Raw genomic sequence first — 17,348 nt, 5'->3', positions numbered from 1 at the left:
GCTAAGGAGTCCTTCACTGCTGAAAGGGAGGAAGAAGCAGAAGATGCTCCATGCTGGCAGGAATGGTTGGTGCATTGGAGGGCAGCCCTGCCAGTCAGGAGGAGCTTGACAAGCTGCAGAAATGTGTTGACAGGAATATCATGGGTTCAGCCAGACCCTAAGTGCCTCACCTGTGACACTTTGATGAAGTCTGGCCCATGGCTAGGTAAAAAACTCCTTTGCCTTAGAGGACCCAGAGACTCTTGGGCCCTCATACATGAGAAGCAAACTGAAGTCCAGCTGAGGAAGATGGTTTTACTTAACTTGGAATACAGAAAGGTAAGGGGGAAATAATTGCAGTCTTCCATTACTTACAAGCAGTTTCTAGAGAAGATGCAGCCTTTTCTACTCAGAGACACAGAGATTAGGCAAGATGCAATGATTACACGCTACAACAGGTCTTTCATGATGACACCAGTGAAACAGATTGATTAAAATTTATGTGGAATCTCCATCCTTGGAGATTTTCAAAAGTCTACTGGACAAGGCCCTGAGAAACCTGCTGTGATATTGAAGTCTGCCCTGTTTGGAGCTGAAGATTGGTCTAGATGAGCTCTTTACAACCGTTTAACCTAAATTATTCTCTCATACTACACTCCAGGCTGCATTGCCTTACAAGAGCCGAAATTGTAGTTTCCAATATTTTTTTTCCAAGAGTCATTCTTGAAAGTACATCTACACAAGGGAAATACTGACTGAACACACACACCCTTCATGGAAGTTATAAATTTTTCAATGTATTGTAGGAGGAAGAACTCTAGCTATGGATTTTGGTCCCAGGGTAATCAGTATCAGACTTCCATAAGTGCCTAAAAGAACAACATAATGTAACATGCCACCATCACAAGGAAGTATAAATTATGTCTACAAATGCTTTGAAAGAAAGATTGTAAACTCAGTTCAGTAAAAGCTAACTCTAACCTTCTAATGACAGGAATGTCAATCTTTAATTTCAATATTGACATCAAAGGATATGACTCCTGCTAATTTGAACCTTTCAGAACACAAACCTCCTGGAAAACTTATGAAGGTCAAATTTCCTCCTTGCTTCAAGAGGAAAACAAATGTGAAAAAAACAGAATTTCCTGCAGGACAGAAATGCTGTTTCTCTCAGCTGCATAACTGAATACTGTTGAGCACCGTTCCTCTCAAGTGCTCAAAATATTTTTGAACTACAATGCAAACAAATTTATCACCATTTCCCCATATCCAAAAAATGTGGGAACACTCATGTTCATCATTGCCTATTATGGCTTACTGACTTCCCTCAATGGTTTTAAGTGTTGTGAGTGTTCAAAGTCACCAAAAAAAAAAAAAAAATAAAAAAAAGAAACAAGAAAATTGAACCTTGTGAATTTTTCCCCTCTGATCTAATATGAGGTTTTCATTTGCAGAAGGCAATTATGAAGGAGACATTATGATGCCTTTCTTCACAGAGACCTTTTTTAAAGAATCGAGATTTCTTTTTTTATTTCCAAAATATATATTTTTAACCAGAAGGTAATAGTCTACAAATGACTGCATATAGTTGTACTGGTTTTGGCTAAATTAAATTAAGTTAATTTTTATCACTGTAGCTCTGAGGGTGCTATATTTGGGATTTGTGACCAAAGCAATGCTGATAACACATAAACATTCATTATTGCTGAACAGTGCTTGCACAGGACTAAGGCATTTTCTGCTTGTCACCACCCCACCAGGGAGGAGGCTGGGAGTGCACAAGAAGCTGGGAGGGGACACAGTCAGGACAGTGACCCCAGCTGACCCAAGGGAAATTCCCTAACATATGGCATTGTGCTCAGTATGTTAAGCTGGGGGAAGAAGAAGGAACAGGGGAACATTTGGAGTGATGATGTTTGTCTTCCCAAGCCACATTATGTGTGGTGGGGCCCTGCTCTCCTGGGGATGGTGAACACCAGCCTGCCCTTGGGAAGCACTCAATTAATTCCTTGTTATGCTTTGCTGGTGTGAAATGGCCTTTACTTTCCCTATTAAACTGTCTTTATATCAACCCATGGCTTTTCTCACTTTACCCTTCAGATTCTCTCTTTCCCCCATCCAAACCAGGGGATGTGACTGAGTGGTTATGTGGGGCTGAGCTGTTGGCTGGGGTTAAACCACAACAGCAGTAAACTGAATAGAAATAGCCAACAATTAATTAATCACCCAGTTAAGGGAGCAAGGACCCCCATCCTCATCATCTCACAGGAAAAAGCATCATTTTCTCAGGAATGACTTTCAAAATACCTTCTTTATCAAAGTTACCTTTTTCTCCTGGAGGTCCAACTCTGCCTGGACGACCTGGAGCACCTTTCTCCCCCTTTTCTCCAGCCTCTCCTGTTGATATAAAAGTAAACAAAAAGAAGACTCCTATTAAACCAGGATTATTTTCTGTTAGCAGCCGTGACAAGAATGCCATTCTCTCCAGTGAAAAAAATAGAAGTAGATGTGACCTGATTTAACAGATTTACTTGATGGACAGAAAATAGATTTTTCTTCAATTGATGCAGACATTGGAAAACCCTGTCAATACATTACTGAAGTCTCATACAACAGGTCTAGTTTTGTGGATGTTACTTATATCACTGACCTTCAAAAAGCCAACAGCACAATTCACTTAAGCAGAAGCTTCAGAATCAGACCCCAAGTCAGCACATAAACTTCTGTGTTCACCAAATTCTTTCCAAGCCTCTGCTAAGGACATTTTTAAATCTCAAGTGAAAATGGCTTAACTATGACCTCAAATTAAAAGAAAAAAAAAAAAAAGCCATTTTTGTGACCTATAAGAAGGCACTGCTACATCCATCATTAGAGGACCATTTTTAAGCATGAAAGCATTAACTCCCTACTTTGTATCCTGAGTTATATATTGTGCTTTTTAATCTCTGATGTATGAACCACTATGTAGTGTATTTACATGCACACAGCTTGTGATGCATCATTATATTCAGCATATTTAAACATCACTTTCTGTAAAAAGTGTTTGCCTCCCTGGTGCCTTTCATTAAAAATTTGGGGATTCTTAGCTTGTTTTGCCCACTACAGCCACACTAGTACTGTAGTCTGCCATTGACATAAAATTAAAATCTCTGACAAACAGAAGGTTAAAGAATTATTTATACAGCCACCTTGACAAAACAGGATTTATATGAGGAAGCAGAAGAAAGTTCTATGGCTTCCACAGAAAATAATGTGCTGGTATGTAAGATCCAGAGTTAGCACAGCACATATGATATCCCAACACTGCATTTCTATGGAGGAGAGTGAGCATTAGCTGCTCAAGGAAGCTGATGGGAACACCACAGTAGGAAAGTCAATGCTTGTCATGCATCCCACAAGCCCAGCTCTCTGGCATAGCTGGCAGCTGTGGTTCAGAGAGGAGTCACAGAGATGACATGTAAAAACATGTCACACCATGGCACATTTCAAATATGCAGCCTCCAGCTCTCTTTCCATCTCTCTCTTTATTGTAGACCTAGGTGGCTGTGAGCAGAACTCAGCCCTCCATCTGTTATATTTTCATTCTTCAGGCTGCTCCAGACCATCTTCCCTGCCTTCAGACATGCAAAAATAGGCCATTCTCTGACCTTAATGAGGACAAACTTCACATAACCCCCAGTGAATAATATTGTTAGTATGAAACAGGCTATAATTTGGCACATTTGGGAACGTCACATTTTTATTATCAAGCAACCAATAGGCATTGTACGATTGCCTTTCACCCCTCAGGGCTGGTTATGAGTTCTTTGCTTCCCAAAGATAAATCCTGACAATGACTTTTCCTTGCTCTCTGGAGGCTGAGAGCAGGCTATTACAGCCTATTGCTTTACACGTTCTTCAGAGTGAAAGCTGTGCATTAGGGATCAATAAAATAGATCACTCTTGCTTCAGGCCATTACACTTGCCTGCATTTATTCTTATAATACGATGACACCGCATTCCTTAGTGTGGGTGTTTTAAAAACTTTCTCCAGGAGGAGATTACTCCATTACAGGCCCAGCTACAGACCAGTCAACATTTTTTTCTTATCAGCTGTTTTAAGGAGCAAGACCTTGGCCAAGAGAGACTGATCAGTGGTACAGCACAGCTTTGCCTTGCCAGCTATTCTTGCTGTCTGTACCTTAATCATTCTGCAAACTGAGGAAGTAAAGCCTGTGCAGGTGTCATGGGCAACAAAACAGTTTTCTGTCAAGACATTTCAAACAATTTAATTTTTCACCAATAAACAATAATGTTTAACTTCTTGATTCATGAAACAAAGAAAGACACCCCTGTGCCTCCTTTCTGGTCTCCCGTCCCTCGATCTACAACCAAGTCCCTTCCGAGCAGGAGGTTGGGATCTGTGCATTATGGTCCCTACCTGACTGGTCTGTTGTGGCCTCTTCCATCAGCCACAGTCCCTTAGCACTTGCACCTCATGCTCAGTCTCCTCTCCATCCTTCCTGCATATTTGCTCCAGCCCCACGGCAGGAAACAGTACCTTCTTTGTCAGCACAATGCAGCCTTGTCTATGCAGCTGAGACAGGGCGAGATGCAGTTAGTAGTGCTCCACAGTGCTGAAATGCCCCATACTCCTAAAAGAAATTTAGCCCTGCCAAACTATGTGAGCTATTAAGCATTCCTGTCTGGTGATAATTTCTTTCCATTACTCATATTCCCCATGTGAGTTGATGTATCAAGTGTGGGTGTAAAAAAATTGGGTTTTTTAATGTAGCATTAACTTTTTTATGTATTGAACGTCATTGAGACTATTAAGACAACTCCTGCTTTAGACTCTAGAAGGGAGACAACACAAGATGACAAGCTGAGAATTTAGGCTTTGAAGGGCTGTTCTGTGTTATTTTTTTCTCCACAATAGTAGTAACTTCAATTTCATGTGCCTGTCAAAAGAAATTGGACTTTAGGAAGAATATGAGTGAGCTGTGCAGTGAGGCTTCATCATCTGCTTTTTCACATGCAGCACACTTTTCTTATTATTAATATTGCTGGCTTTCTAAAACATGGTTCAGTCTGCTATCTGCATTCTCAGAGCTATGGGTTTTCCCTTACATTTTTCATCTTACTCCTTTATACTCTTGACTTTAAAAAATTGCCAACCCACCAAAACCTGCCCCCTTTAAAAAAACCACCAAAATTACTACAAAAAACAAACAAGCAAAAAAATCCACCAAAAAGTCAAACCAAAACAAAAATACCCCAAACATACAAAAACCCTAAAACCAACCAACTAACCAAACAAAAACAACACCCCCCCCCCAAAAAAGAAAAAAAAAGCCAAAACCAAAACAAAACAAAAAAAAAAAAAAAAAACCAAAAAAAAAAAAAAAAAAAAAACACAAACTACCAAAACCTGTCCCTAAGACCTAAACTGCTGACTTTAATCTCATTTGTGCTTTTACTATTCTTGGCGCCTTTAGTAGCTTTCTCCCTCATCCATTTCCACTTCCATTCTCATCTCATGCCCCTTCTGATTTTCTCTTTTACTCTGTGGGATCTTAATTGATTCTGTGTCATTTTACATTTATTTAGTTTCAAGTCTCTCCACTCAGTCTCATTTTTGAGCTCTGCTTCCTTTGTTTTTCCCTATTATCTCTTTCCGTTCTTCTAAAATTCCTCCTTTATGCTCCCCTGCTTCTGCGTACTTTTCCCTGATGACTTTCTCCTTCATCACTCCATTTGGACTCCACTTTTTGCACCACCTCTTAAGTGTCTATCCTCTGCCATTCACATATCCCATGGTCTCCCTAATTTCTTGCATTTTTAACCTGTACCTGGTTTTCCCAGATTCTGACTGAGCCATGCCCAGCAGCAGTGTGGCACTCCATTTCTCCACCACTGGAGATGTTACTGGCAGCCCAGGGAAGGAAGAGGAGATGGTACAGATCTAAAAGCTGCAGTGAGCAAATCCTGCTGCATGGCAGCTGAAATTTGGGCACGTGGCCACATGTGTGCTCAGTTTAAAGGAAGCCTTGGCCAGTGAAATGGGTTGGAGTTGTGCCAGTGGGGGACAGCAGTATCTCATCACCACCTCTCTGAGCCAGTCCCCCTGACAGCATAGCTGGAGTATTGAAAGCTTTCTAGGGATTTCACATTAACTAGGTCTGTATCAGGTCATTTTGTGCTTCACTGAATTTGTACATCAATCTCTCTCAATTTTGCAAGCCTTATATCTTATGAAACTGAGTGAAACCATTAACACACAGTGGTTCTCAGGCCTCTCTCTGGTTTCCAGGTTCAGAATTGTCATCTGCCAAAGGGTCCTGCACAGTTTACACACTTTAAAAACCTTTGCTGCACATCATAATAATAATGTTAATAATAATAACCATTATTATTATTGCATTACAATGGTAATCACAGATGCTAATTTTGAATGATTACAAAAAAAAAAAAAAAAAAAAGAAAATCAATGCAAAGAAGTCATAAAACTCATCCTGTCAAGTTCTTTCATATGAAAAATATTTTTAAAGCTTAGGGCTGTGGAATCTGACCCTTTGACTGATCTTTCATGCAAATTTGGACAACATATATTTAACTTGGTTGTGTTGTCCTCTGTAAGTCACATTAAGAGCACTATCCTATGCCTTTTACACAGTAAATATATCAAACAAATTAAACAACTTTACTCAAGTCTTAGTTAAACCTCAGAAGGCCTGGACATAGTGTTGTTCTCTCTAACTAGAACATCTGCAGAAAGTCTACATATTATTAAGATCAAAAGCCACTTATTGAAGTAAAGAGTAAAGAACAGCTTTTGGCTGAGTTCAGGCATCCAAAGTTGCATCTATTATAATAATAATAGACAAAACAATAATAAATATTAAGAAATAAACATATTCTTAAAGCCAATTGGCTAAGCACAGCCCTCATCCCTATGGCCCAGCTCTCTTGCCTCAAGCAGGGGCCAGCCATACACAAATTGGGCAATGCCTGGAGCGGGCAGTTTACACCCAGCCAAACCCATGGCCAAGCTTGGCTCACAATTTAGCTGTGTGAACAGCTGCAGAACAGAGCTGAGCCTCACCCTTCCCAATCAGTTAACCAGAACAGGCAATGCCTGCAGTCCCTACTGTGGCTTTCAGGCAACTCAGGAAAGCCCACATTTGTACAGATAAGATTAATGGCAGCAGTTGTGGTTAGGTGGATTTTGTGACACTACAAGGCATAATTACAAGGAAAACTGAAAGGTTGTTCTTACACAATGCTTTTGTTTTTTTAATTGCTAATGATAAACTGATAGTTTTCATGGTGTTTTTGTTTTTGTTTTTTGTTTTTTTTTTTCCTTAAAGGACAAAAAAAAAGGTAAAAAGTTAAAAAGTATTTCCCCATGTTCAAAAGTGTTATATTTCAACAGAAATATCATAGCCTCCACAAGGGGAATTATTGTTATTGACTAAATAGGGCTGGGATTTCAACAACCATAATGGATGTCGTTGCTTTAAAATGCTAATTCTTCCCAGTGGTTGATTTCTTATGCAAGGTATATTTTTTCCTATGAAAAGATCAATCATTTATTACACCACCTTCTTTGGGCAAGAGTTTGGGGGCATATTCTGTAAAAATGTTGCCTTTTTCAAAAAAAACCTATAGAAATGTCAAAAATCTAACTATGTTTGCTTTCTTCTAAAAGGAATTCAAGCTTTTAAAAAATCAAAAGAAGACAAACAAAAGACAAGAAAACACAAAATAATTCCTATTACATTGCAAAATGGAAATGAAAACCTCATCAGGTATAAAGTAGGGCCTGATGTTACAGTTTTTGGGTATGTGTACCACTGCTCAGTATAAACACAGAGAGAGCAAGCAGGCAATGTATAAGAGTAACAAGTACTAGTGATCACAAGCAAATCTGGGAAACTGGCATGCATTCTCTGAACCATTTAATTTCACCTTATGGACCTTAAAACTCCATTTTTAAGGAGGCTATAAACAGGGGCAAACAAGAGGACAACTGAGAGGCAACTCCTTTGTCTCTGTTAAAACTGTCAGTTATGCAAATGAGCCTGTTAGAACAAAGAGTTTAATATATGAATAATGGAGTAGGCTTTCACATTACCTTTGAGGCCTGGAACAAGAATCTGAACAGAGCAGGACTCCTCTGCAATGTGTTGAGGATATCCAGATCTTAGCAGTGACAGGAAGGCAAGGCTAATTAGAGTCACCAAGAAAACCAGATCTCTCTTCATAATGAGCGCTTACAGGTCACTGACTCCTAAACAAAAGAATGAATAAACAGTTGTAAGAATTCCAAAGGCTTTCAACAGTTTCTAAACCCATGCAACATCCCATTACAAACACAATATATATTTGTGTGCCATAACCCACACAGCATGAGAAGCACATGTGACCTCCAAGCAGGTTATATGTTCCTCAGACACACATGAAACCGGCAGCAGCACATTTAGCAGGTTTCTTTGCTGTTAGACTTGATGGGATAAAGCTCAGGAGAAATGTAATTAAACAAGAAGGAGATTAAACAATGCTAATAATAGGCATTTCTGTGTTCATGATTGGAGGCAGCTATCTGGAAAGGTAAAAGGAGATAATGCAGCATACAGGCTTAGAATCACAGAATTGCTTAGGATGGAAAAGACCTCTAAGATCATCAGCCAACCCAGGACTGCCAAGTCTGCCACTAAGCCATGTCCCCAAGTACCACATCTACATGTCTTTGAAATGTGTCCAGGGATGGTGACTCAATCACTTCCCTGGGCAGCCTGTTCCAGTGCTTGACAACCCTTTCCATGAAGTAATTTTTTCCTAATATACAATCTAAACTCCCTCTTGCACAACCTGAGGCCATTTCCTCTTGTCCTATTTCTTGTAACCTGGGAAAAAAGACCATCTCCACCCTGGCTATAACTTCCTCTCAAGTAATTGCAAAGAGCAATAAGGTCTTCCCTGTGCCTCCTTTTCTCCAGGCTAAGCCCCACTCCTCAGAGAACTTGTGTTCCAGACTCTTCACCAGCTCTGTTGCCCATCTCTGGACATACTCCAGCACCTCTATGTCCTTCTTGCAATGAGGGGCCCAGAACTGAAAACAGGATTTGAGGTGTAAACTCACCAGTGCCAAGTACAGGGGGAAATCACTGCCCTGGTCCTGGTGGCCACACCATTGCTGATAAAGGGCAGAACATCATTGGCCTTCTTGGCCACCTGGCCTTGCCCTGAAAGTTGTCAGTACTAAGTTCCCATTAGAGTGGATACTGCTCTAAAAAGGCAATTCAGTAACAGATGAGACCAACTCAAAAGCCTGAAAATTCACTTCCCATCTACCTGAGCACTGCAATTGTGCCCAGGCAAATTGTCTGATACAATAGCCTTCATATAAGTCATTGAGGGTGGAAGGCAGGTAATATTTCACTGTATCATTCAATAAAGTTGAATCAGAGTCTTCAATAACTCCTGAAGAGAATCACCTTTGAAGCATATTCTAGTCTAAGCTGACAAGTGAAATGGCTTGCCTGAAATTACGCTGTGAAGAGATGTCCCAGAAAACAGCCAAACAGAAATGGAGTTTGTGCAAAAGGACTGTAAAAAATCCAGTATTTAGGAGGCCTGTAAAAATACTTTGACAAAAGTGTTATTTATGTATTTCTGATATGCTTTTCTAGTCTGTCCTTAACCAGAGCTCAGTAGTACACAAATAAGCTGAAAGTCATAATAGGTTTTTTATCATCTTTTATAGCCACCATAAGGGAGTATGCATTTTACATCTAGAGAAAGAAGTTTGGGTTATATTAATTTCCACTCCCTGAATCCCTTCAAAAATAAGTCAAGTAGGATTAGGCACAGGTGTGGGACCAGTATGTGGATCTGTATGCCTCAACATATTGGGGATCTAGGAGAGCAGAACTGTTATTTTTGGGATGGCCTGAAGGTATTAAGTGGCATAACAGATGTCTTAGCAGCAAGGCCAAGCAGATGATTTTGGATTTGGGGGAATAAATTGTCCCTCTGAATTATTGTCCAGTTTGTGCTTCCATTATCCCTTAGGAGACCATAGCAAGGGAATCTGATGGGAGCAGACTTTGTCTCCTTCCTCATGTGTGGAGGGCATTGCAGGAGTTACAGACCAGGTTTCTCTGCCTCACAACCCCCTTGCTACACCATCTGTTGCTACATCCACATTGAGGGACAGGGCGATGCCACAATACACCCCTAAGTTCTTACTGATCATCCAGCTCTGGTGCAAAGACTTGTATGCGCTATGAGTCCCTTTTGACCCAAATCTTTTCCCCAGGTTTCTTTCCAAAGGACAGAGACCTGCAGCTGGAAGACCACGCCTTAAAAGATGATATCTATGCTTAGAGCTGGGAAGAGCTCTTGAGTCAAGAGATCTCAATGCAGTCATAGTCTAATGGGCTACAGTAGGGCAGAAAACCCTAGGGAAAAGGTAATGCTGGGTAATTTTCCCATAGGGCAAAGGAGGAACAGGGACTATCTGAGGATTTCCACAACCTGCCATGCAGTTCTATAGTGGCTCAGGCATAAGCTACTTCATAGACAAGCTTTGCCAGCCAGAAAGAATACTATGAGATGGTGGAACTGCTGCTCAAATATTTAGGCCATGATAAGTTTTGTCACAATTGCAGCAATTATCACTTGAGGCTTCTCAAGAGTACAGGGCAAAATTGACTTTTGCCACTCAAGGATGAGGAACAGGAGCTAGAGGAGAAGGTACATCATAAAGCCATGCATGGATCTGTTAGAATGTGTCCAGAGGAGGACACAAAGATGACCACCCCTCCTACAAAAACAGGCTGAGAGAGTTGTGGCTGTTCAGCCTGGATGATGTCTTAAGTTTTAGCTTTCATATTTTTCAGACTCTGTACTGCCTTAGTGTGTGACTCTGAACTTCATATTAAGTGCTAGTAAGTTCATTTCACAAGGTAGTTAGGCAAAATAATCCTTTTCCAGATTAAGAACCAAAGACAACCGTTGCAGCTTCAGACCCAAAAAGCATAAATAACAGCAAATTAAAGAGAGTAAACCAAGAGAATAGGATTTCATAACCAAAAACTGTAATTACAAAATTAACCCCAATATACAAATAAACCAAAAGTTATAAAAGTGTAAAAACTCATAACCAGTTGTCCATCTTGTGTCCATCTTGAGCAGAACCCCAGCCAGGCTTTTAATACTACACAAGATATAACCTTTAAAAGCCTTTTAATAAATATCTACTTTATTCCTTTAACTCTGTCTAGTCTCTGTTCTAAGTCAGCCTCTCTAGGCATTATGGAGAAAAGAATTCTCAGGGGAAACATCACTGGGGCCTTCTGGTGCTTAAAGCAGGCTTATAAAAAAAGAGAGAGAGTGGCTTTTTACACAGGCAGACTAGTGATAGGATAAGGAAGAATGGCTTTAAATTGGAAGAGGAGATATTTAGATTAGGTAGAACAGGTTTCCCAGAAAAGTTAAGAATGCCCCATCCCAGGAAGTGTTCAAAGCCAGATTGCACAGGACTCTGCACAATCTGGTCCAGTAGAAGATGCCCTGCCCATGGCAGCGGGGTTGGAATTAGAAAATCTTTAAGGTCCCTTCCAACTGAAGCCTTTCCGTGGAAAGTTATGATAAAGGTGGACATAAAGAACTGCAATAGTCAGGGAGGAAAAGGAAAAGTAATGGAAATTTGGAGGCCATGGAGAAGCAGCAACCAGGCCGGATCCCCAGGGCTCTGAGACAAAACCAGCAAGAAAACATTTGCTGTGTTGCTGAACTCTGCTTTTCTGGGCTACAGCCTCCCTTGCCTGTGCACAGGGCGAGCCAAAAGTAGTAGAAACCAGGTCAAGTCACCAGCTACTTTACAGCTATTTTCTATGGTTATGCAAACTATTTGACCACAGTCTTGAAATAGTTTTGAAGTATCAATCTCTGTGAGAACACTTTTCTCCAAAAGATCCTCATGTGCATACTAAAATTACTTCAGAAACTTTAATCTTGAATCTGGCTACATCTTCCCTGAAGGAGATTCCTAACCCCAGGGTACAAGGAATTTGGACAGTCCTGCCTCTTTTTTCTGTCTCTGATTCACAACAGTTAGCAAACAAGAGGGAACAACAAGAACTAGTCAATAAAAAAGGTTGAGGAAAAGGGTGCTTTTCCAGATCGTCAAAGGTTTCTAAGGCCAGTGTTGGCATTTAAAGAGTCAGTGCTGGTCGACAGCAAAATGAAGGGGTCCCTGGCAGGAACATGATTTGCAATGCCAAATGAGGGACCAGCACTCCTTTATGGAGGAAGGCTGTTGGTTGCCTCAGCCAGCCATAGGATGTGCCTGGAAGTCTCTTTCAAACACCCTCAGCAGCAGCCACCCCTGAGAGACGGGGTTTGCAGGCTGAGCAACAAGAGGATGTGGGTCCTACCTGCCTTAGCCTGCAGGACCCACCTACACCCCAGGAGAGCACCTGATCACCAGCCTGCAGGACATCCTAGACAGCATATCCCACCTTTTTTTATGTAGTGAGAGCACTTTAGGATTCAGAAGATCAGACAAAGTGGCTTTCAAGCCAAGTGGTTCAGATACCCAGCTGAAAGCCTGGAAATTAGGCAGTTTCAGTATGAGTACCTGCCAGACTGGTGATAAGGATTCTTGATGGACAAATTGGAGAGTGGAATGAAATGGCCTGAGATGAAAGAAGAAATTGAAATTACAGTGGTGCTCCTGTCTGTGCATTAGTGAATAAAAGGCAACATCACCTCCTCTGTCTGCATTTTATGAGGATTTAGATGTATCCAGACCCCAACTGAAAGATCAAAGGCTCCAGGTATGTTAAATATTAATCTGCCTTTGCAAACTCCTACATAGCTGAGAGATGAGACAGACATCGAGCAGCAGAGAACTGTCAAGGCTGCTTCTTGGCTCTCCTCAGCAGCCACGTATGATGGATTTTCTGGGGAAAACAAAATCTCCAACAAAGCTTCAGCACATTCTCTGCTGTCTGCTGCTGCACTTACATGTCTCAGAGACAGAGGGGATACAACCCCACCCTACCACATATTAACTCAACTCACAGAGGAAATGGACTTGTTCTAGAAAAAAAGCTTCTTTAATGTCATTCAGGTAACAACACCCAGATCCATAAGAATACTCAGGGAAATACCTTGGTCTGAGAAGAGCCACTAACAGAAGGAATCTCTGAGGAGGTTGCATATTAAAAACTCTAGAATCTGTGGTTGCAGTAAAGGGACACATTAATAGTAGAAATCAAGCCAAAAGCACTTTGTATATCACTTTCTCAATCTCTCCCTGCTTTCAAAAGAAACCTTCTGCAGCTAAAATTTCTTTCTGTGATTGAAATAACAGTTTGATCTCCAGGTATGTGCTACAGCAGACACTTTCACTTTAAAATACTAGAAAATTTCTTGCCTTTCTGGCCTGCTTTCAAGCCCTTTCAGACCTAGATGCATAAAATTTTCATTTAAGAAAACTAAATCTCACTGAAACTGGTCCTCAGATAAAGGAGGACCAAGCTGTTTTTTCAAACCACTGTTTTGGCCCTGGTATTTGGAGTATCTTCAGCATTGGTAAAATCAACACTAGAGAGAAACCTAAACGTGTTCAGCACTTGTAAAAGTATGAATATTTTCTCACTGCCTATGTAGGGGTCAAAAGTCAAATTTATGGCCATTAACAGTGGCCATTAAATTAGTGGAAGTTGAAAATATTGGAAAAATATAGGAGAAGAAAAAGGCAGCACTTCCTTAAAAATAAAAATTAATAAAGTGCCTCGATTTCCGTCAGAAATGAAAACATATCAATGCAACCAGCACAATAATTTCAAAACAACTTTTGAGACCTCTCAGCTTTAGGAAATCTGCCTCAGTCACCAAAGGAGAAGAGGTTTCTCAAGCCAAGCTTCAAATGACAAGTCCTTGAGAGGTCATTGTAGAATCCCAAAGGCCCCACAGGCTTGCTCAAAGCCGCTGCAGGACCAGCCAGGCCAGCTGGCACTCATTGAGTTCCCACACTTCCCCCCAGCTCTGGGGGGATGGAAAGCTTGGAGATCACTTGAGCCAGCTAATGCCTCATGCATGAAGTCCCTGTATCTACCAGTGGCTCCAAAAGTGCCAGTGGCTAATTCTATGCCATTATTTTGGACTTAGAAGAAACAACACAGATGATCTGCCAAGCTGAAACTAAATGGATGAAAAATGCAGAAGACAAGTGATGCTTGCTGACATTAATGCTCAGCTAGCCAATAGCTACAGAGTAACTGTAATCCTCGGTATAATCCTATAGGACTCATCTTTGAGCTGGTTTTATTTCATTGAGTAGTTTTCACACTATGATTTTTTTTTTGCTGTTATTTTTTAAATTATACTTAATTCTCAGGTATCTGAGCTGAATTATCTATATTCTGAATTGAGTATGCTTCTGCTACAGTCACACAAATCTGCAGAGCCACAGCCACATTTGGTGAATGACTTTCCCAAGCTGGTTTGAGTCAGCACTACAGACACAGCAATAACTTTCAACAGTTTTCACTCCCTGACTTTTCAAGTCCTTGTCATCCACATCTCAACACCTCCCTGGCAGAACTCTCTGGCAGCTCATGTATCTTCAAGCCAACTGCAGGCCCTAAGCTGAATTCTAGGAGATACAACACATGCCCACCAAAAAAAAAAAAAAAAAAAAAAAAAAAAAAAAAAAAACCAAAAAAAACCACATATGCCCACAAAATAGCAGGCTGTGACATCGTCCCCATGCTATTTCAAACATCTTGAACAGATAAAAGACCAAAAAAAAAATTAAAAAAAAATAATTAAAAAAAATAAAAATAATAAAAAAAAAATTAAGTCCCAGGGCTACCAGCAGCGCCCACCGCAGACCAGGGACACGTTTCTGGGGGAAGCGAGGAGAAGCAGAAGGGACAAGCCTCCAGCATTGCTGACATTGCTGAAGCTGCGTTTCACCCCTTGGCCCAAGAGATGTGGATCATTCCCTGGGGAAGAAGCCTTTCACATTGGAGATGAAACCTGTGTCACTGACCTCATCTTTCTCCATTACACCCTTATTAATCTTCCTAACCTACAGATGTTTTGTGTAGCTATTCTTTAACTTTATCTAAGCATTTTCTCATTTGTCCTCTCAGTTCCCTTGCACATTACCTTGAGTAATCAAACATTTGCCATTTAGCTAGACTATAAAAATCAGAATCAATTACAAAGCTGCTTAAACATTGGTTGATCATTATCATAACATTGCAATGCTCTCAAGTTAAATCCTACGTGTTGATTTAAAGGTTAAAGCAATGGACTTGAAAGACTGAAAAAAAACCCTAAATATTAATACTGTAGAATTGCAAAAATGAGGACCATAACTGCCATGGTTACCAAGTCTCTGTGAAATCTATGGAGCATGGAGTAGCATAAAGCAGAGACATAACACATTTCAGCTCCTGATGACACTGAACAGCGAGGTTTGCTGTAGAGGACAAAAGAGTGAGTCTAAGCTGATGGGAAGCTAGCATTACCTAAAAAGCAAACTGATAGTAAGTCCTTGGTTACTCCCCAAAGTACAATTAATACTGGCACAATAGAGCCATTTCCTCAGACAATGTTTGTGAGGTGTAAGGTATGATTAGGTTGTCAACATAGGTGCCCTTATCAGACATAGGTATAGTAGTCTCATTTTTCATCAAGAATGTTTTTAAAAACTGGGACAAATTTCATCCTGATGTTGTTCTGCTGAAGTTAGTGAGTTCATGTTAGAATTAACTTACTGTCATCTGTACTGAAAGTGTAAAAACAAGACTTCAGCAAGAGTGAGATGAAGTAGTGCCAGAAAGGGGCAAGTTTTCAAAACTTTTAACTAGAGGGAGATGGGACCTGAGTGCCAAATTTTTTCACAATACTTCTCTATGGATTTTTAGACAATCTATGGATTTTTTGTAGAAAATAACACTCAAGTACATTTTTGTTTTTATGTAAATTGGTGGTCAGAGACAACTAGAAATACTAAACAGAATTTCTCATGCAATGTTTCAATCAAAGTCTCTACTAGATTACAAGATCTCTTCTGTCTTCAGCTATATTTTACAAAAATAGTTTGTGATTTTGAGTGCCATCATTGTTATATGTCAGATCAAATTTTTTGTATTCTCAACAACAAACAAACCAACAAACTAGTGTACAGGTTTCTAATTTAACTATCAGTTCTTCTAAAAGAAGAACTGGGGTCTAAAAATGTGTCAGTTCATTCCCTTGGCTATAAAGCATTTACATGAGAACTTCATACTATCCCCACACAGCTATATGTAGGAAATAAAAAACCAAGGATTCACCAAGAATCAGTGAATGATGTGGAGAATGCTGCAGGGAACATTTCTGTACATGAATAAATACATAACAGGAACATATGCATTTGTAATTTTATTTATGAAGCTTTAAGGCATTGCTTTTCAGCCCTTTCCCTCCACAGAGGCTTAGGACCAGCTGCAGAAGTTGGGGTATCTCTGCAATATTATGCCCACTCAGCTTACACTTTGCAACACATTTTCACTCTTGAGGTGTTTGGAAGCTTTCCTAGGTGGGCCTGACCATTGTCTTCTTGGGGGGACTGGAGAGGCTGAAAAGGCAAACTCACTCTGAGAGGGGGTTGTCCCAGTCCTGCAGCTCCATTCTGGGAGGTGTAGAGAAGAGGCAGAAAAGTCTATCAAGGCCCCATCCAATCATCCCAGCCATGCCAGCAGTGGCACCTGCCTTTTGCACAACAGAAATGCCATTCAAGTATTGATCCAAAAGGTGGGAAGTAACAGCTATGGAAGATCCTTGGCTTAAAAGGATTAAAACACACAGCTCCAGCTCCCCAAGAGAATAATTGCTCACATTGGATGGACACAACAGGTGAAATTAGACTACACTCAGGCATGCTACATTAAAGGATGAAGGGAAGCAGAGAAGAAGCCTGATGACGAAGCCAGCTCAAGCCTGGTGGTAGGACACTAGACTAAAACTGGTAACATGAGTTTTCTGATTTCTATGTCCCACAGCTGATCATGTAAAAACACAGGGACAGGTCAGGAATATCCAAAGAGAAGACAAAATCTAAGAAAAGCACTTTATGAGATTAAAGGAAGACTAAAAACAAATGACAAGCCATAGGATATAGATTACTAGTGGACATAGAGCAAAAGGGAAAAATTAGAAGTCTGACCAGGGGAGAGTAGCAGAGAAAGGACAGAGGAGCAATGGCACCATCCCAGAGGGCAAGGGGACAGGGAAAAGGTTTGCTTTTGGTAGTCACAATATCCTACTCTACAATATTCTCTCCTCATTGAGGAAAAAAAACAAGAAAAATCTGAAAC

At 40.5% G+C, this 17,348-nt stretch overlaps 1 protein-coding gene across 2 annotated transcripts in view; it reads right to left on the bottom strand.

Moving 5' to 3' along the window:
• The window catches only part of COLEC11 (collectin subfamily member 11), a 39,208-nt gene that overhangs the window by 12,955 nt on the left and 8,905 nt on the right, over nt 1–17,348 (bottom strand). For both annotated transcript variants that reach the window (XM_053939480.1, XM_053939481.1), the window contains exons 2-3: nt 8,096–8,251; nt 2,305–2,376 (exon numbers count right to left, since the gene is read on the bottom strand). In XM_053939480.1, the coding sequence (XP_053795455.1) occupies nt 2,305–2,376; nt 8,096–8,225 (202 nt within the window). In that variant the 5' untranslated portion in view covers nt 8,226–8,251. The remainder of the gene's footprint in view (nt 1–2,304; nt 2,377–8,095; nt 8,252–17,348) is intronic.

The sequence above is a fragment of the Vidua chalybeata genome, chromosome 3 (assembly GCF_026979565.1).
Source record: "Vidua chalybeata isolate OUT-0048 chromosome 3, bVidCha1 merged haplotype, whole genome shotgun sequence".
Classification (NCBI taxonomy): Eukaryota; Metazoa; Chordata; class Aves; order Passeriformes; family Viduidae; genus Vidua; species Vidua chalybeata.
The sequence above is the reverse complement of the archived record's forward strand: the minus strand, read 5'-3'. Positions and strand labels throughout refer to the sequence as shown.